Genomic DNA, 20,087 nt, shown 5'->3' with positions numbered 1-20,087 from the left:
TTCAAAAATAACCCAGAACAAATGATCTATATTTGGTGTGGTTTGTGTGTCCCTTAAAGCAATGATTTTCATTGTCATATTCAGGGACTAAGTATTGGAAGCAATTATATCTTTCACTTTTGTCTTGTTCATTAGTTGAATAAGCTTCCAGAAAACTGCCATTTAGGCTAAGAGTTACTGTCTGTTGCTGAACTAGCTTAAATGGTATTCAATAAATGATTAGGAATGTCATTACTGAGTGGCTATCCAAAGTCAGACGTGAGCTAATGAAGATGCCTGCAAGCATCTGTAAGTTCAATGCCAAGAAACGGATTCGCAAACACAGAGTAGGAGGGAGTCTGTGGTTGCTCTTAACGTTGTTGGGCAAGACACCTAGGGTTCCATCTATGCCCGAAAGAGAGCAACTTCTCCCTGGTCCAGGAGATTTGGGTTCCTCATTAGCAGGCAACTGACATATATGGCCTCACCAAAAGCAGAAAGCTGGGCTTGGTGGATGGATAGCAACGCAGTCCTTCAACTTGGATCTGAAAACCGCATTTGAAAGCAACAGGAAAAGCTCTAGATGCATCATGCAGGAGGCAGGTCATAGACCAAGGTGGGAAAGGAGAGAAGCCTCCCCAAAGTAGGTTCTGGGTGCTCCAGAGAACCCCCTGTCCCAAGGGAGTCAGAGAAGGCGCCTGGGGCGGGGGCGGGAGGGAGGGGGCTCCAGGACTGTCTTTGGAGCCTTTGAAGAGCTCCCTAACCGTGGACAGAGTCATGAAGTGGCCAGTCTACAGGAATCGGAGAGGAAAAGGGGGTAGGGTTGACTGAGGGGCAACAGAGCTGGCCTTGGGACGCTAAGGGCTGCAGAAGGAACTGCGCATTCGTGGAAGCTTTCCTGAGGGAGGGAGATGTGTACAGCTAGGCCTTGGAGGACAGGGCCCCTGCTTCCTCTTCCTTCGTGAGGCCTGCGGAAGCTAGCAAGTGTCCTGGGCAGCCTCAGAAATCTGACCAAAATCTGACTACTTGCTCCTCTATCCCCTCTGGCAAACACCTTCTGCGGTGCTCAGACCCCAGCAATATTTGTCTCCCCGGCGCTGCGAGTGGCTAGTGGTCAAAGTGAGAAGCCTCGGGCCCTCCTCGAAGGCGCGCGCTCCACGGCTGCACTTGGTGAAGGGGAGTGACGATGGCCTGGCCTGGGCTCCTGAGAGCCGGCAGCCGCGCCTGGGCTCAGCCTGGGGCGGAGGGAAGAGGGTACTGTGGGAGCGCCCCCTTCCCCAACTGCCCCAGCCTCTGCTGGGAGACCGTGCGGGGGAGGAAAGGGTAGAGCCGGTTCCAAGGGCCGTGGGACGCCTAGAAAGAGGAGCCTAGCCCTTCGCGAGCACCGAAGAATCTTGTAAAGACCCAAAAGGAGAATCTGCCCCTTCCCCAACCTGTACCCGCCCCCCGGGGCCTCGGAACTACAAAGGGAGATCTAGCCTTCGAGTCCACCCCAGAGCGCCGGTGGCCGCGCGAAAAGGCCAGGCACACAGGGCCGCCGCTCAGTTCTGCGCCAGGGGCAGATGCCCCGGGTCCCCCAGCTCGCTGCCCCGGGTCCGAGGTGCCCACGCGAGGTCTCCGCTGGCCTGCGTCTCTCCCATCACGGAGAAGACCAGAGGCCGCTGCGGCTTCCTCCCAGCCTGGAGTTGGGACGTTCTAGGATCTCGGAAAGGTCGTGCTGTCCTCCTCCCCAGACACACACTCTTGCGAGCACACTCGCCCGCCGACACAGTGCGACACGCGCGCGCGCGCACACGCACCATGCACGCTCCGCTCCCCTGGCCCTAGAGCTGGAGAGGGGGCGCTTTGGAAAACGTGGCTGACTCTCCGGATGACCATGGGCGCTCACGACTGTCCCCACTAAACATACCCTTAAATTGACAAGATTTTTCCCCTGTAACTTTTCTGTAAATGTATCAGAACCGAACGCAGTTTCTGAGGCAGCCCAGTCTGGTTTGTTAAACTTGTCAAAATTGTAGCAGGTGGCTCTGAGCCTCCAAATCCTTCACCGCGCAGCGGCAGCGGCCGCCCTCACCCGGCTCCGCGCGTGCAAGTGGGAGCGCGCCAGGTCTACCCAGAGCCGGGAGCCCCGCGCCTCGGGAGGGGCGACGCAGCCTGGGACGCAGCGACCCGCGGGCAGGGACGCCCGGCCCGCGCCGCGCTGGCCGGAAAATAGCCTTCCTGACCACAGCCCTGGCGCTCGCCCATTAAGAAATTCAAATTAAAGAGTGGGTGAATTAGGGAAGGAGGGAGCCAGGGAGTGTGCACCGAGCATCTCAGGTAGGAGCGCTTTCCGCTGACAGTGATGCAACTGCATTAGAGTTAATGGCAGCAGCCTGCTTCTCATTATTAATTGTCTTTGTGTTTGGATAAAGTATGTAATCTTCTTCTCAACCACACCATTAAAATAGGTTGCCTTTTCAATTAAGAACTGTCGTGAGCACAGCAGTCAATTTTCCTAATGAAGATGCATTATATTTTCACTTTTTTTTAATAATGGAAAATCCCAGGTTTTCATTAGACGCGATTACGGAGAAATACAAGAGTGTTTCTCTAAAATTCATGCGGTCATGTAGTGCATTAAACGCCAAGCTTTTAAATAAATTGAAATTTCTGCAGATAAAAGAAAAGCCTAGGTATCACATGTGTTCAAACCCACTTCAGATTTTAAAAAGCAAGTATGACGAGTTCATCTTTTCAAATATACCTTACAAATACAACCATAAAAGCTGAATCTGAAAATTTGCCTCTAAACTTTTTTAGAAGTCCCTTCTAATTTACAGATGACGTGCAGATCTCAAACTAAGCGCCGAGTGTAGAAAAGGCACCGTGGGCCCTCGGCTGATGTGTGGGCCTCTGAACAAATACCTCAGCTTGACGATTCAGGAGCAGAAGTCTGGACTATGCACTTACAATTAGTTTTTATTTGTTTGTTCTTTCCTTTCTTGCCTTTTTTTTTTTCCTTTTCTAAAAGACAAACTGAAAGCCAGTGACTATGGTAGAACTGTGTACAATTCTATGCCTTCGTGATGAGCAACTTTTCAGTTGTTGCAAAAAATTAAAAATGGCAAAATTCTAATTTTAAAGTTTTAAAATTGTTCAGAAATAGTCATTCCTGGATGCAAAAGTGGGAAGTTTGCGTTCGTTCATAAACAAAAATGAAAAGTATGTTATTCATTTTCTCATCTTGGGAATTTGGGAGTGAAAGAGAGCTGCCAAAATCTGTGTTTTCTTTGTCAGTAAAAAATTTAGGTTTCTGTCTTGTGCATAGGAGATACTACGGTTTCAGACAAACAATTTCTATCTTTTTCTTTCCTCATTCAATGTGAATACTCTCAGAGGAGCCACATTATAGAATACTGTTTGAGGAAAAAAATGAGTCAAATTCTTCTAAGTAGAAAAAAAGTTCCTGACAACAGTCAGACTTTTTCTTTGTAAGGCAACATCAGTAGGTTTCTTGTAGACACGATCTTTTTCAGGTTTTAGGTGTTATTTCTTTTAAAAAATGAACTATTTTTTTTTAAATCAACCAGCTTCTTAAAATGGTCTGCAAAGAGTGGGAAATTAGATTTTCGATTAAAACCTTATCCCATCTCCAAGGATTACTTTATATTGATTCTTAAATATGGCTACAATTGATGGACTCTAATTAAAAATCCAAAGGAAAAGTCTGTCGTGCCCATATAAAAGAAGCTTTTCATATACGGGAAATAAAGCTTGTAAAAGGTTACAAATAAAAGATTAGAGATTTATCCAAGCTAGTTTAAAGCTTCACTGTGGTTTTCCTTTCTTCTTTTTTTCCTTTCTTACAAAACCATTCCTGGGTCTTTTTTCCTCCAGTTTTAAATGAAGTTTGCAAACAGGCGAGATATTGGACTGTAATGGTTGTTTTATATCAACTCTGTAAGCTCAAGGCTGCTGCCTGCAGTAGAATTGATTTCAAGGAAACTTTAGGACCAGGAGATGAAAATTATGTAAACTGACAGGCACCACCCTTCATCTATCCATCCACATTCCCGTCCACACCCTCCAAACACACACACACACACACACACACAGCCTCACATTTCTGTCCTCACACTCACACATGCCCTTCCCATCCTACACCCGCCCTTGGTCCCCATACTCTTAGGGACAGAGGCGTAGCTCCCAGCTCACACTCTGCTCATAAATGTCTCACAGCCCCACATCTCGCACTTGTCACACAATCTTAATCCGTTTCATTCCGGAACAACATGGTCCTCTTTTCCTCTTTTTCGCATTTGTAGTCTGCCTACTACTCTTTCATCCAGATAGGCCAGTTTTATCTTTGAAGTCATTTCTTTCTCCCCTACTCTATTTTCTGAGGCAACTGCAATGCAGGGTATGAGCGACCCAAGCTCAATTCGTAAGTGATCTGTTGTTGCCTGGTATTTCCCCCCAAATTCTGCTATATTGCCAATCTTAAATCTTTGTTTAAAATGTCATGAAAGTTAATAGACAAGAAAAGATATATCTAAAAACCTAATGAAAAATGACTTCTGTCTAGATATCGTGGTGGTTCTTAGGCAAAATGTGGTCCCCCACTGTCCACTGAACCACTGAAAAGACTGGAAATTAATCTTCATATTTCTGAAGTGAGTGTACAGGAAGTCTAACTAGCCGCTTTCCCCCTGAGAGGCTGTGTGCTCACAGAATATGGGTTTTGTTCTTCTTCCTCTTTTTTAATTAGCCTGGAAGAATCCGGAGATCTCTCTCCTCTTCCTTCCCCCTCCTCCCCTCTCCCCACCCCACACCATAGTTAATAAACTTGGAGGAAAGTTTGGAATATTTTAAAGTGGCCTGGTTTGTACAATAGAGAAAGCCCAGTTAATGCCAGCATGGAACTAGATTTCAAAATATGAATATCAGCCACGTTCTGGAAACTCCATGCAAGTTCTGACAAATAATTTGATTCTCTGTGTATCAGTTTTCTTACATTGGCTTCTAAATACTTATATCCTCATATGCATAGGAAAATAATTGTACGTGTGGTAATTAAAATCCATCGACTTCTTAATGAAAATTATTTAAAAACACAAAGCATGCTACCATGAGTCAGATTTATAGAAAAAAATTAAAGACACAGGGCAAAGAAAAGAAGTTAAACACGGACAGAGGAAATATAATGAACAGATAGTGAGTATATCGGAAGTTCAAGAACTTACTGAAAATCAAGAGTTAGACTTTCCACCCAATAAGTCTCTTTTCTCCCACCAAGCACTAAAATGTTTTCAGTAAAACAATCCAGGCCCCCTCCCCGAAGCCAGTGGCTTTTGTCCTGACCTAGAATAGGGTTTGTGGGGACTGTACCTGAGCCGAGCTGTCTGCAATTTCCAAATTGACAAGAAGAGACTGGAAGATAAAGAGCGTGTTCTTACAGGTGAAGAGCAATTTTGCAACTTTTCCAGGCGACACCCAGGAGAAAGCTTGCCTGCTACCAACTGCTGCCGAGTCTGGGCAGAATTCCTCTAGAAAGAAAAAGAAAGTCTTTCTTTCCCCCGTCTGCCTCTCTGTTTCTAGTTCTCTTTCTCCTCTCTGTCTCTCTCTCTCCCTCAGATCCAATCTTTTAAGAGCTTCAGCACATTGCTAAGCTAAAGGGAAATTCTCTCTGATAAAGCGGTGTTTCCAGCTTCTGGGTTTTAAAACCTAAATCTATATTCAAATCTGGCTGAAGGTGTGTTCTGGGATTTATGAAAGCCTCTTAAAGGGGTAAATTTACCAAACCGTGACAAAATCATCACAATCTTACTTTAGACATCTGAAGTGGATGAGAATTTTAAAGAGACCCTTGTTTATTTAACACTGTCCATTTCCAACCCCTGCTTTATTGGCCGGTATTCCCTCGAATATTAGACTAGAGGGCAAAGGAGAAGCGGGAGCTGTCCGCCGCCGGCCACCGGAGGGGGAAAAGCCCTCCCGCGCCCCACCGCGCAGAAAGCTGCCCCTGACGGACGGAACCGAGGACATTCGGGAGATTCGGCTGCCCTCGCCATCTGGGAGGATACCGCTAACCCTTCTCCGGGCTTGAGGGGTTTCCCCGACCCTGGACCTACAGCAACTGGATCTCTCAGTCCAAAATGTTTCAGTTACTCGGTGGAGATGGCAGGCGCGTGCTGGGATATTTCTCCACTCCATCCCACCTCCATCATCCTCAAGGCCTCCCTCGGCCCTTCCTCTCCGCCGGATACACAAGGACCATTTTTCTTTTCGCTCTTTGATGCTTTAAACATGATTGTGATCAACATTGGGGGAAACGCTATCTTTTCTCAGGGTAGGAAGGAGACTTTGCTCCAGGCGATCCGAATGGACTTGTCCTGCCTTCATAGAAAGCAATCGCTGCTGAGACCCAGCGCCCCCGACCAGTGCCTCCAACGGCCAGCGCAGTGCGGACCGTCCCGCCCGGGGCAGCAGCTCCCCTCCTGCCTCCCTCCCAAGTTAAGGGCTTTGAGGACAGTCACCAGGTGTTTCTGTACAGTGGGGGCGGGGTGAGAAAAAATGGTCGGTACTCACCCTCCCCCCCAGCCCCCAGAATGTCTCCACTCCTGGGAACACGACAGCCGGCGGGTCACCGGACTGGAGCTACTGCCGAGGGCCGGGAAGGAACTGGGCGTGCCCAGGGCCGATTCGGGGCCTCTCCGGGAGTTGAGGGGGCGCCAGGGCCCAAAGCTCTAGAAACACCTGCGAGGCGGGCCGCAGCCGCGGAGTCTCCAGCCCCAGGCCGAGCTTGAGCCCCAGCCCAGCCCGGCTGCCGAGGGCTTGCTGCCTCGTGCGCACTCCCGTAATTCGTTAATTGCTGTAAATCCCAAGGACGGCCACATTTGATTACACATACAGTATAAGAACCGACAACAAAGCCACGAATTAATTACCAACTTCATTAACATAGGTCCCCAAATTAAAGGCAGCGAGCTGTTTCCCTGGGCCCACTTGCCACAGTGGTGGTGGTGGTTGGGGGTGGGGGGTGTTAAGATGAGATTTTCTTTTCCTGCAATGGAAGTTCTGTGGGAAGCGCTTCCTTCTGCTCCTCCACCCCTGTTCACACGCACTCAGAAGTTCCACGCCCTCCCCCAACATTACTCTGCCTAAGCTCTTTCTGCTTTTCTAGGGACTCTGATTCTTTTCAAAGCTGTCGGGTCTCCGCTCTCTGTGTCAAGAGGAAAAAGTTGGGCTGGGGGTCTCTCTCTCCAGCTCCGGCCCCGTGGTCCCCATATTTCCCAGCCTCCCGGCTCTGAGCCCCAAACTCGCGTGGCGCCGGCCCAGTTAGCTCCGGCCGGTCGTCAGGCGATCGGGGGCGTTCGTTCTATCACAGAAACTGTTTCCAACCCGCCTGGGGCCTGGCTGTGTCGTTGCCTCCCCCGCCTGGTGCCGATCCCACGCTCGCATCCAGCAAGGACTGACCTGACCCCAAGGCTTCCCCTAAAGTAGCCCCGGGTTCAAACTTGGGTGGTTGCCTACTCTGCAGCCTGTCCTGGGCTCCTCCCCTCCCCAAACCCTGTGCCCATACCGAAAGTCCAAGTCGCTTGTTCCGGGACCAGAGGATGCTTACAAGGGCAAAAAGAATAGAGAAGACACTTGAGTTTTTAAAAATAGTTTGTTCTTGCTCTTGTTTATCCGTCTGTCGCCCCTGCGTGCCCGCAGCTCCCTCCCAGGCCTCCTTTCTTCGCCCTTTCTAGCCCTCGGTGTGGTCGGGCCCTGCTGGAGACCTCACAGTCCCGAGCTCCCAGCCGACCTGCTTTCTCTGTCCGATCCACACACTTACTCCCGAAGTTGAAGCCGATAACCGCGTTATCCCCACCCCTACCCTCCCCCAGCCTTGACTTCAGTATTTTTATCTTCCTATCTTACAGCTGTATGGGTTTCCTGTCTTCCCTTCCCCAAAATAAAAGACAAGGAAAGGGGGAAAGAAGTAATGGACGAAGAGGGAAAGAAGGTTAGGGGAGGCCGCCTGTCCGTCATTTTAATTACACAATTAGTTCACACGCTCCAGCCCATAACGTATATTTTAAGCGGAGTCCAGTGTCTTTCAAGAACATTCTGATAATGTCGGAGGCCTGGATTTGTTGCCTGCTCGTCCCCCCGAGCAGCAGCGGCCTGTTTTCCTCCCCCTGTTGTGTGTTTTTATTATTTTCCCTCTGGCTTAGATGTGTCAATCATTCTCTCTCTGCCATTGGTTGGAGAGTTTGCGTCAAAAAGTTGCCAGAGAGGCGCTTTCTCAGCAAATCTCCCTGAGAGCGGGACCGACCTCAGCTCCAACTCAGCCTCCACTGTGATTAAAAATAAAAATCGCTAGAGCAGCCTTCACGCACCACATCTACTTTGTGTGTATCGCAGAGGGCCCAGGCGCGTTTTGAACTCTAGCCCCTTCCTCATTTTCTGCCCCCTTTTAAAAACGGTTTTGGTCGTGCTTGATTTTTTAAGGAAGGGTGAAGACTGCAAGGTTTCTAACCCTATACTCTTGCTTTCTTTTAGGATAGCTGGTTATTTGGAATACTGAAGGATAATCTGATTTTTTCCGACCTCCCGCGCCGCTGTAAGGTAAGCGCACGTCTGTCTCACCGGCCTGCGCCCGCATCCGCGCGTACCGCCGTCGGCCGTTGCCCCAATACCTCCAACAGCCCGGCTGCGGGACCTCTCCTGTATTTTTTTCTCTTATAAATTTTGAAATGTGTAATAACGATCACTGCAAAAAATGTATGATGTGGAGACGAAAGCAGGAGTGGGCGAGGGAGAGAGCGTGCTTTGCCGGGCGGCCGCTTCCATAAAATGTCCTCGGAAACCCCGAGAGCCTAAGCCGGGGTGTTGGGGAAGGTTTTGTCTGTGGTTTTGTTTTTTACGTCAACGCCGTTCTGGACTTCTCCCCTGGATCTCTGTGCCCAACCCCCTCGGTTAGGGTCGTTTGGATGGATTCCAGGGACGTTTTTAGAGTCCGAGACAAAAAGATGCAGATGTATCCTGGGGGTGGAAACTGTTCAAAACGTAGGCCCCTATGGCTCCCGCGGAGAGTCGGAGCCGCAGCAGCCCCAGCGGACGCCGAGGCTGCAAGGCGCGCGGCCGCCTCGTCCGTCCGCGCCGGCCGCCTCGTCAGCCGGTGCGGCCGCTCGCCCCTTGCCGGCGGCCCCTGTCCCCCAGCCCAGAGCAACTCTGTTATTAGCCGCTTCCGAAAGCTTCTGGGACTCCTTTTTGTTTGTAACCAGTCCTCCACATAGCCGAAAAATATTTTAAAACTCAAAAACAAAACAACAAAAAAACCCTGTGAATGCAATTACTTTACCCCCCCACCCCAAACACACACAGTTGTCGTGGTCCCAGACCGGGGTCACCAGGCCAAGAGATCGTGGAAGAAACGTTTTTCAACATGACTTTGCCGGGGCCAGTGCCGGGTCGGCGCGGCGCAGACCCGGCGCGCACCTGGGGAGACCAGAAGTGGCGCCGAGTGGCCCCTGCGTCTCCCGAGGCCGTGGCCAGGCGGGGACCAGGAATCCTTCCGCTGGGGACCGAGGCCCTTAGCTGCTCTCCAGTTGGGGTAGCGGCAGAGTCCCTTGGCGCGCTGGTGCACTCCCTTCCCGGGCTCGGGGATAATGAGGTGTAGTGGGTCGGGGCTGCGCCGGGCCCTGGGGTTCGCCAAGGCCCATCTTCTGCTGGTCTGTCCAGCGGGGACAGTCCGAAGGTCTCTGCATCGGGCCTGAGAGACATGTAGCGCCGCAAACTCCGAAGAAGACTTGGAGTTGCTGCGTTCAAGTGACTCTTGGGATAGTATCTGGTCTGAGGACGCATTTGGGGGCGTCCAATCTCCTGTCCGAATTCCTTCGCGCTGGCTTTTGCCTCCTGAACAGACAAGCGGTGTGCGGGAGAGAAGGCCGCGCGGCGCCGACCTGCGGCGGGGGATTACGCGGGGCGGGGACCTGGACATCGCCTCTTGAAATTCTCCCTGCATCCTTAGAGCTGCGGGGCAGGATTTAAGTCAGGATTTCTCACGCCGGTCTCGGGACTTTTCACAGTCCCCCAAAGTTATTAGCAACGGACGCGAGTTGGAGAGGCAACTCCTCCCCCACGAGTCAGGTAGACTCCCAGGCCTGGCGCACAGCTCGCGCCGGGCTCTCTCCTAAGGATAATTAATAGTCAGGCGCGTTTCTTCCCCCCTCCCTTGCGGGTGGCATAGTTGTTTGATTCCCTGAAGCCAAAAACTTTCACTCGAGCTCACGGGAGAGGCCCGGCGGCTGCTCTGCGCGGTGCCCACGCACCTCCTTTTCTTTATTTCCTCCTCTCGGTGTCTCGCCAGCAGCAGGCCAGTCTCCAGTCCGCAGAGTTTTGTTTCCTTTCCATCATGCAGAAAATTAATCAGCCCGGATGAGAAGCAGCAGAGCTGAGCACGGCGGCCTGTAATTAGGGGACGTGTGCCCCTCGGATTATCTCGTTAGTTTATCAAGAAAACATTTATTATAATTAATTCTTGGACGAGGTAATTATTATTGAGCGAGGATACAGCAACTGGTAGATGGGCTCCTTGGAAGAAAAAAAATAAGGGCGGGTGAGGGGGGAAGCGACAGATTGCACGAATTGACCGTTAGATATAAGGCTGCGCGGGCGACGCGGACAGTGGAGCGGGACCTCGGGCGCCGGGCCTGCGGCTGGGGGCTGCCGGGCAGGGACCTAGACCCGCTCGCGCCCAAGGGTGCGGGAGCCTGCCGGCTGCGGACTCGCTGCACCATCACCGTCTGCTCCTAGGTGTGAGTTCTCCAGAGGACCCCTCGTGAGCAGTCGTACTGAGACTCAGATTTTTGAAAAGGTATTTCTCTTAACCCTTCTGAACTCTGCTTGGAGAGGAAAAGAGAAAGGTTTTTGCCTGACGCGGCTTTGAAAGTTAGGTGGAAAGGCCCAGGCCCTTTTTTGGAGAATGCCGAGGCTGGCTGTTGGTAGTACCTGGTGGTTTCACTTTTGTTTAACTCTTCCTTTTAAAGGTGGACCCCAAAATAGTCTATCTGGAGAATTTTAGCCATTGTTTGTAATGGTAAAACCGAAGGAGCTCCAGGGAGAATGTGGGTCCTGGTGCTTTCTGGCCCTAGCGTTCTTTTCGGTTGGAACGTGCTACTTTCTCGTATAATGTGTCAGGCACCTCTAATTGGGCCAGAGCTCGGCAGAGGAGAGCATTCCCATGTTTCTGTTGTGCACATCTGATATGATTTCGGGCTGTCTATAATACCGTAGTTCAGAACTTTCCAGGGTATTGAGATTTTATTAAACAAAAGATCTCCAGCTTAGCGGCTGCTTAAACAAATCAATATGATTATTTTAAAATAAGTATTATTTCCACATAAAACATCATGAAAAGAAGAGATTACAAAATACAAAGTCTTTGTTGTAGGAGCAACTAAATTAATTTCATAATGAATAATACAAACTCCTGCAGGAAGGATATTTATAAAGTTACATTAAATTAGATTTTAGGATAAAAAATCATGATTTGGGGGCTCAGAATTTATATCAGGAAGAGATTGCTGTTACCAAGTTCTATTTGTGCAACTTTCTGCCTTGCTGTCTTAAGCAACATATATATGAAGACCCAAGGTCCTTAAAACTCAGTAGGATCTTTGTAAAAGTAAGACAGCCCCTGATTTTGCATCTGCCATTGTGAAGACATTTCACATACTGTCAAAGTTTCAAAGTAGAAATCCTTGCAGCCACATTTTAGGAAAATAAAAGCCAGACTTGCAAACTGCCAAACCTATACTAACATCTATTTTGGGCCTCTGTACTGGGGGAGGAGGGCACTTAGCTGAAGCAAGTAAATAACTTTTCTTCATCTTCCTTTTTTCCTCCTTCTAAGCTCTTTTTCTCATAGGATTGTAGGAAACTTGAAAGGTAGGGGAAAATTCTATTAGTTTCACAACTTTGGGTGTTTGTGTATCTACATTCTTCAAAACTGAAATGTGCAAAAAGCAGTTGGAGTTAACAGGAAACTCTGCTGCAGCTGCCCAGGACGCAAATGTCTGAAAATTTGCCTCCTGCAGGATCTGCAGCCTCCACACATCGAAATCCACGTGGAAACGGCTTGCACTGCAATGAGCATCCATGCTACTTGCAAATGTTGGGTCCTGTCATTATCTCATTGGTGGGATTCTAACTTTACTTCACAATTTCTGGCAAGCCCTGTGCCAGACCATTTTGGAGACTTTTTTTGGCAATATGTTTAAATATTCAATGGGCGTCTATTAAAAGTTAAATACTTGTTTGTTTAGCTTTAGTTCTTTAGACACTTATAATCAAGGTTCTCCAAAACCCTAATAAATCTGTTACTTACCTTGAAATCTAATTACCCAGACTACTAATTAGGTGAAAATGTACTGGAAATGACTTCAGATGTAAAATAATAGTGGTTGAGTCGTTTCCCCAAGTTTGTGGTTTAGTAAGTTGGTATTTTAGATGTTAAATGTGCTGACATTTTAGGTTCACAGCAGTTGAAAGTGGTAAAAAGCTAAGATAATTAAAATCTCTGCCTTGGAAAGGCAACAGTCTGGGGAGAGGTAGATTTCTTGAATTGTTTCTTTGTTTCTCACCAATGGGCTTTGTTATCAGCATTATTTATTTAGCCAAAGAGTTCTTTGTCTCCGCAAATGGCCCCAATCAAGTTTTGTTTGAGACAATTAGCTAGTGCCAGCCAATGAGTCCTATGCAAATGTAGGGGTAGGAATGCACTGTATGCATTTGAAGGCGTGGGGTTTTGTTCCTGGGGAAGGCAGATTGCAATTGCTTTCTTCGGGTACTTTTTTTTTTAAGTTTAGAGTGGGGGGTGGGGAAGACTGGTTTATCTGGTCTCTTTCCATCCCCTCTAGTTTCTGAACAGCTGGGGGTCAGAGGGGGTGGGGGTGTCTGCAAGTCCTTTAAAAGCCTCTGCCTGGCCTTCCACCATTTTTATTTAGTGGTGGAACTTGGAAGAGCTGCTATCTCCGAAGCAGTAAACCAGCACCTGTTTGTCTGTTTGCTTTTCCCTTAGTTCTACCACTCTAAACCCAGCCATCAAGGACCCTGAACGTGTTCACCCCCGGCGAATCAAGACCTTCTAGCTGGGTCCCCCCACTTTGGGCTGACTCTGCACCTACAAACAACCTTAGCATGATGTCGTATCTCAAGCAACCGCCTTACGCAGTCAATGGGCTGAGTCTGACCACTTCGGGAATGGACTTGCTGCATCCTTCCGTGGGCTACCCAGGTGAGTGAGCCCTTCAGCATTTCCATACCCACCCCACCGGCATATGACACCCTGTTTCTCCCAGGCACTGGGATTGGCAGTCACACCGTCCCCACCCCAGCTCCAGGCGAGGTCCCCACTGGGTTTTCCTTCTGAAGAATCAGCCCCTGGGCGTTTACTGACAAAGGAGAGAACTGAGGTTGGGAAGAAGTGAGTAGGTGGGTCTCCAGTAGTTAATCTGAGGGCACGTGCTTTGGGTTGGCGTTAAGGAAAGTTACTGCCCTTGTCATTTGGGTGAGAGGCCTGTCCCCTTACATTGATGTCCAGTTCCTCAGACGTGCCCTCTTGGAGAAGCTGAGTTTTCTGTCCCTAGATCTTCAGTGCCCTTGGGCTTTGCAGTTTTCTCCTCCATGCCTGGGGCTTTTCCCCCCGACCTCCAGGCCTTGCACCTTTAATTCTGAGAGGTGAATGCCCCCAAATGCTGATGCTTTCCTTTCTGTCAGATCTGTTTAAAATTCTCCTAGTAGAAGTAAAAACTGTGTCCCCATTTTAAAGATGGACGAACAAAGGCCTTTGGAATGCTAAAAACCATGGCGCGGGATGGAGAGTCGCCCCATCAGTCCTGCTGCCAGCCCTCAGAGAGCCTTTGACTTCACAGAATAGGGTTTCTGTTTGTGTTGTGGTTTGGGGGTTGATTTTGAAGGATTTAGGGTTTTTGCCTTTTTAAAAAAATTTGTTTGTCTTGTTAACTTCCCAAGTGATGCTATGTTTGGGAGCAGGAAGAGAGAGCAGGGCTACTCTGAAAGGGGCAGTGTGTGTCTTGGGCCAGGGCCGGGAGAGCTTTGGGCCTCTGGGTGGAAGGGCTGAGAGGAGAGGGGATTGCAGTGAGGGGGTGGGGGGAGTCAGAGGACCCATGGAAACCCCTGTGACTGAGAAACTGCTCCCCCACCCTAAAGGGACCTGGGCTTCTTGTCCCGCAGCCACCCCCAGGAAACAGCGCCGGGAGAGGACAACGTTCACCCGGGCGCAGCTGGATGTGCTGGAAGCACTGTTCGCCAAGACGCGTTACCCCGACATCTTCATGAGGGAGGAGGTGGCGCTGAAAATTAACTTGCCTGAGTCCAGGGTGCAGGTAGGGCAGCTGAAGACAAAGCCTTACCTCCTGGCTATCCCTTCCCCAAGTGTGGAGTATGTTCAGGACCGGAAGAGCCCCTGGCCTTTGAGAGGCCCAAAGGCAGGCCTGAAGCTCCAAATGCTCATTCACGGGCCAGGAAGCTGTTCTCTCCCGCCCCTTTTTGCCTGCCCATCATGACTTAATCCTATAAGCAAGGGTCTTCCGGGGCCAAGTCCTAGCGCCCTTGGTTGACAGAGACCCAGCCTTGGGCAGATTTCAAGGGTAGTCTCGTGGTATTTAAACCTTACTCTTTCCCTGTGTGCAAATCCTCCTTATTCTTGTGAACTTTTAAGTTTGAAAGAAGCTTAGCTCCTAGACAGTTGAAATATTTTTACTGATGAAGAAGCAGAGTAAAGGACTTGCTCAAGGTCACACCTAGGCTGGATGGCGGAGCCAGGCTGTAAAAATAGCTGGTGCTTTTACTAAGTAAGGCAAATACAAATTGTGTTTTCTTTGACTTCTTAAGGAATAAACAGATTTGCTAGCTCTGAGAAACGTAATAGGTAAAATGTCTTCATAATATTCCTCATGACAGTACCCCCCAGTCCCTTTGTTTTAGTCCCCTTAAACTTAGAGGGGGACAACTCCAACTTGCCTGGAGAGCAAGCCCCATACAGAGTTCTATGGAAAGAGTATTTAGCACCTAACCCACATACTGTGAATTTCCTTCAGCTAGGATGCTTGCAAAAGTGCCAGACATCAGTGTGAACTGCAAATCAGGAAAGATGCCTTTTCAAAGTAGACTGGAAGAAGTTTTAGCAGTTGTGAGGATTGAACTAAAATTGTCAGTAGAAGAAAATAAATGGCTCTGTATGGTAGGCGGTGCTGAGCCTGGAGTTGGTGATACCACCTTAGAGAGCTTATTCAAGAAGATAGCTAAGGACTTGGAGCCAGAAAATTCCAGGAGTTTCTCGGATAAGCCCCCCTCACACATCAAATATAGCTCCTTCAATGCATAACATGAACAGGGAGGGTAAAGAGAATTGTCAAAGTTGCAGGCAGAGCTTATAACCAGGTAAAAATAGCACAGGAAAGTGAATCTGTGTGCAGAGTGGCACCGCTCTGAAGTTTCAGACTGGTCTCAGAGACTAGCAGAGAGGTTTATGCTTGAGCTCAAAGCAGAGTCCGTACAAGTCACTCTACTTACCCTACAGAAGCAAATAACAGCTTTCAGACCTCTGTCCTCAAAAGATTCCTGTCTCCTCTTTGGAGGTTTCGCTTGTGAGCCTTCCAGGAGAGACAAAGTAGGGTTGAGGGGAACAATTCTCCCTGGAAGACAGACTGTGAATTGTTTGAATTTAGGCTGTTCTTACTGACATTTAACAACAGATTGTTTCCCCTCATTTCTGTTTCCCTCCAAAAGACATAGATACATCCTATTTCACTGTGAGAGTGCTCCAGAATATAGCTGGTTCTGTGTGTGTACTGGAGGGGAAATAAGATGGGAAAGTGAGGTGGAGAGTTTTTTAGTTGTATGATTTGGGGGATTATCTTAATTTATTGTTCTGGGCTAGGAGTTAAGGCAGGGTTAAGTGCTTTTAGACAGAGCCTCCCAAACATTCCTATTAATTCCAGGATTCTTTGTGAGAGTTCCATGTACTGGGTCTTCAGTGGAGGGGGGAGATTGTCTGCTTAGCTGATCTGCCCGTGTAGGGACAGACTTACAATCTGGGAGCCACTGTTGTCCCTAGGGAGTAATTGAAGCCATGTTAAAGATGTTTCTTTCCCTTTCAAGGTATGGTTTAAGAATCGAAGAGCTAAGTGCCGCCAACAGCAGCAGCAACAACAGAATGGAGGTCAAAACAAAGTGAGACCTGCCAAGAAGAAGACATCTCCAGCTCGGGAAGTGAGTTCAGAGAGTGGAACAAGTGGCCAGTTCACTCCCCCCTCTAGCACTTCAGTCCCAACCATTGCCAGCAGCAGTGCTCCTGTGTCTATCTGGAGCCCGGCTTCTATCTCCCCACTGTCAGACCCCTTGTCCACCTCCTCCTCCTGCATGCAGAGGTCCTACCCCATGACCTACACTCAGGCTTCAGGTTATAGTCAAGGATATGCTGGCTCAACTTCCTACTTTGGGGGCATGGACTGTGGATCTTATTTGACCCCTATGCATCACCAGCTTCCTGGACCAGGGGCCACACTCAGTCCCATGGGTACCAATGCAGTCACCAGCCATCTCAATCAGTCCCCAGCTTCTCTTTCTACCCAGGGATATGGAGCTTCAAGCTTGGGTTTTAACTCAACCACTGATTGCTTGGATTATAAGGACCAAACTGCCTCCTGGAAGCTTAACTTCAATGCTGACTGCTTGGATTATAAAGATCAGACATCCTCGTGGAAATTCCAGGTTTTGTGAAGACCTGTAGAACCTCTTTTTGTGGGTGATTTTTAATTACACTGGGCTGGACATTCCAGTTTTAGCCAGGAATTGGTTAACTGAGTTAGACGGGATGATGCTCAGACTCATCAAAGTTCCAGGAGGCATAGAAGGAAAATGAAGGGCGGTAGAGGGGCCTGCCAACCAGCAACCCGAAATGGACAGACCAATCTACTTAAGATCCTGTCATAGCTTTAGGTCATTGGTTTTCCTGATTTACAAAGTGATCAAAAGCATTCTAGCCACCCGCAACCAAACACCACCAAAAAGAAACAAAGTCAAATAAAACTTAAGTTGCCAGGGAAGAGAGGGAAGGTCATAGCCTTCTTAAGCAGAGGTGTTCCAATGTTTGAGCCAATCCTTGGTTGAATCTTAGGAATGAACAGTGTCTCAAGCTCATTCACCTTTCATGACCAACTGGTAGTTGGCACTGAAAAAACTTTTCAGGGCTATGTGAATTGTGCGACTGATTGTCCTAGATGCACTACTTTATTTAAAAAAATAATGTTCATAAGGAGTCAATATGTAGTTTAAGAGACAATCAGTGTGTGTCTTATAAATGGTACATCTGTGGTTTTTAATCTGTGCTAGACTTCAAAACTGTGATCTGCTGTTATTGTATGCAACCTTGAACTCCATCTCTGCAGGGGTTCTTCTGTGATTAAATAGGTTATAATTATAAGTAAAATTCAGAGCAACTGAGTACTGATCTAAAATGATTACCTGTGGCTGGAGGGGAACTGCACTGAAACTTTAGACAAAAATATCTCTGGACATGGAAAGTGAGAGAAGAGAAACAAAGGACACTAATTCATCTGTAATTTACTGTTGGTAAGCCTAGCAGTAAAGAGACATTGGTCAATTGCTCTGACCTTGATGAATTATTAAAGTGAGATCATTGTTGTTTATGCTTGCAAATGTTAACTGGAAAAGTTATATATGCATAAACCTTTTCTTCCTGGATTTGGCAGATATGTATGATTATATTAAAAAGGTTCTAGCACAACATTGGGTCCAGTTTAATTTTACACCAGTATTGATGAATGAGAAGCCTACATTTAGCCTCTCATTTGCAAAACACATTTTTCTTAGGGTAGAGAGGAAATTAGCAAACTATTTTTTCTTTTTCTTTGGCTAATCTATTGTTGGTCTAGATATGAATGATGGTGGTACGTTGTAAACTTTGTGTGACTTTCATCAAGATTGCTGATTGAATTTGGAGAGCCTAATGATCAATCATGAGAATCTTGTTCACCTTGTTTTTTCCCTTCCCTGCCACAAACCTGAAGAATTTCTTAGCACTTTATTAGTGTGTTTCTAGATAGATCATTTTTTTAAGAAGGAGAGGAAGAACTGGAGTGTCTCTGAAAAAAACTGAGAATGACAAGAATTTCTTGTTTCTATACTCTTATTTGGTTAAGAGGATTTTTTTCTTTTAACTTCCAAAATATGAGGTAAACATGAGTGAGTGTAATCAGAATCTGAAAGCAATTCAGGCAGAAATTATTTCTGAACAAAAGAGCCTCAGAAAAGTTTTAGAACCTATAATTTCAGTAGTTGAACATAAGGCACCCTGGTCAGTTTGTGTGTGTGTTTAAAGTGCTGAGGGGAAAAAAATGGGTCCCTTTTCAGTTGTACCTACATTTTGTAAACTTGTCACCAGAATAGACAAATGGGCCAATGATCGCAGTGCTATTCAGGTAAAAGCAATATTTAATTTCATTTTAATTGTCTCATACTCTTAAACTGGACCAAAGTTAGGTGACTCTTGATTGTAACTTTTTAAATGAAGCCTAGTTGCAACCATTTTGTTTTCTAGCTATTTCATGCTTCCACCCCTGGGTGCCCATGCTCTCTTGAACTCTGTAATTTCCCCTCAGAAGTATGTTTCACTGCTAAAGAAAATGCAATAATTCACAACCAAAACTTAAGGTAAAACCTGATGGCAAGAATCTCCAGCACCCATGGATAATATTCATTCTACTATAATTTACCCCAAAGTGAAATTGGGGCTTGAGAGTCTTTGCTTAAAGCTTTTCCAAGATTCAGGGTCTTAATCTCCCAGTTTTTCTAATGCAACAGTAAAGCAAACCCGAAATAAGCATTTTCCTCACACTGCCTTCCTTTTTCCGAAATGCCTTACAAAGGGTGGGGAAAGAGCTCCTTTTCTTCAAAAACGGTAATGAAGAGAAACATCAATGTACTCAGTAGATAACCCGGTTAGCAGATTCTCTCCTGAAACTTAAGGAGGTGGCGAGGAAGAAGCACTGGGCACTCTCTGACACTAATTTTTTCATCACCTTTGCACAACTTCGATGAACTGAGACCAGGCAGTTAAATCCCTTTGAATTGAAGGCGCGGTGGAAATGAGCTCCCTCGATCGAAGGGGGCGGAGAGAGAGATCTGGCTTAAAGACAACCAGAGTTCCACTCCCAGTCAAGACTGGTTTTAATGAAGTTAGTAAGTCCAATGATGGTGATATTTGGTTCTGAAATGACGCCGTCGTCCAAAGGGGTCCGGGGCTGCTTCGACTGCAGCTCAGCGTTCAGGAGGGCGGGGGCAGTCTGCTTTGCGAGGGTCTGTTGCCCCAAACCTTTATCTTTCCCGCAAAGATTCCTGGCCCTTTGTGTTTCACCTTGGGAGTGTTTCTTTACTTCATAGATAAGAAGAGAAATTCAATCAAGTCAATTAAGTTCCGGATTTCGAAACCTCCAGGTTTTAGATAATGGTCAGTTTCCTCCACTCCTCTCCCATACGGTTTCCCCTAATCTCACCTTTCCTGTGGGTGTCCCCAGCCCAGCCCGGCCTGGCCCTGCCTACTCCAAAGGCAGGGGACGCCCGAAGGCCCAGGGCGGCCCGGCCAGAGAGACCGGGGGCGGCCGGACGCTGCGCCCTCCGCCAAGTGCATGGCGCCGTCTTCGGAGCTGAGTTACCCGTCTCTAAAACCGAACCCGAGCTACCGGGAAAAGCGCCCACTTTTCCGCCCTCGTGGTCTGGGCTGGGGCGGAGGCCCGAGGCCCGAGCCGACTCTTCCCTGTGGCGCCGCCCTCTGGGCCCCGCGCCGGCCCTGGCCGGATCCCCTGACCTCACCACCCCCCCGGTCCCCCCACTCGGGCTGGTCCTCGGGCCCGGGGGAAGCCGGTGTCCGCTCCCGCTCAGGCCCCAGGCGCAGCCCGCGCGCCCCACCCGGCCCTCTCGCGAGCCCCCGGGTCAGGCCTTCCGGTCAGCGCGGGCCTGGGCGCCCCTCGCCGAGTAACCTCACGGCCTGGCTGGCGTTAGGTCAGGGCAACTTCGGGGATGGCCCGGCCGGC

The 20,087-nt window shown here is 48.4% G+C and overlaps 1 protein-coding gene across 2 annotated transcripts; it reads left to right on the top strand.

Annotated features, from left to right (window-relative positions):
• The first annotated feature begins 8,253 nt into the window (after positions 1–8,253).
• Positions 8,254–17,782, top strand: OTX2 (orthodenticle homeobox 2). 2 transcript variants are annotated; one of them, XM_053602177.1, is made up of 5 exons: positions 8,254–8,357; positions 8,509–8,574; positions 13,031–13,246; positions 14,206–14,357; positions 16,135–17,782. In XM_053602177.1, the coding sequence occupies exons 3-5, from the start codon at positions 13,150–13,152 to the stop codon at positions 16,753–16,755; spliced, it is 870 nt and encodes a 289-aa protein (XP_053458152.1). In that variant the 5' UTR covers positions 8,254–8,357; positions 8,509–8,574; positions 13,031–13,149; the 3' UTR covers positions 16,756–17,782. The 2 variants fall into 2 exon arrangements, with proteins under 2 accessions (XP_053458152.1, XP_053458153.1); XM_053602178.1 differs by having other exon boundaries at positions 8,254–8,574.
• The last annotated feature ends 2,305 nt before the right edge of the window (positions 17,783–20,087 follow it).

Source organism: Nycticebus coucang, chromosome 9, assembly GCF_027406575.1.
Source record: "Nycticebus coucang isolate mNycCou1 chromosome 9, mNycCou1.pri, whole genome shotgun sequence".
In the NCBI taxonomy this organism is placed as follows: Eukaryota; Metazoa; Chordata; class Mammalia; order Primates; family Lorisidae; genus Nycticebus; species Nycticebus coucang.
This window is presented reverse-complemented; position numbering and strand designations above follow the sequence as displayed.

What these genes read in the sequence shown, in the direction of transcription:
- OTX2 (XM_053602177.1), top strand. Translation starts at nt 13,150, where the DNA reads ATGATGTCGTATCTCAAGCAACCGCCTTACGCAGTCAATGGGCTGAGT. An exon ending in TCCTTCCGTGGGCTACCCAG is followed by an intron (nt 13,247 to 14,205) that starts GTGAGTGAGCCC and finishes CTTGTCCCGCAG; the next exon opens with CCACCCCCAGGAAACAGCGC. An exon ending in TGCCTGAGTCCAGGGTGCAG is followed by an intron (nt 14,358 to 16,134) that starts GTAGGGCAGCTG and finishes TTCCCTTTCAAG; the next exon opens with GTATGGTTTAAGAATCGAAG.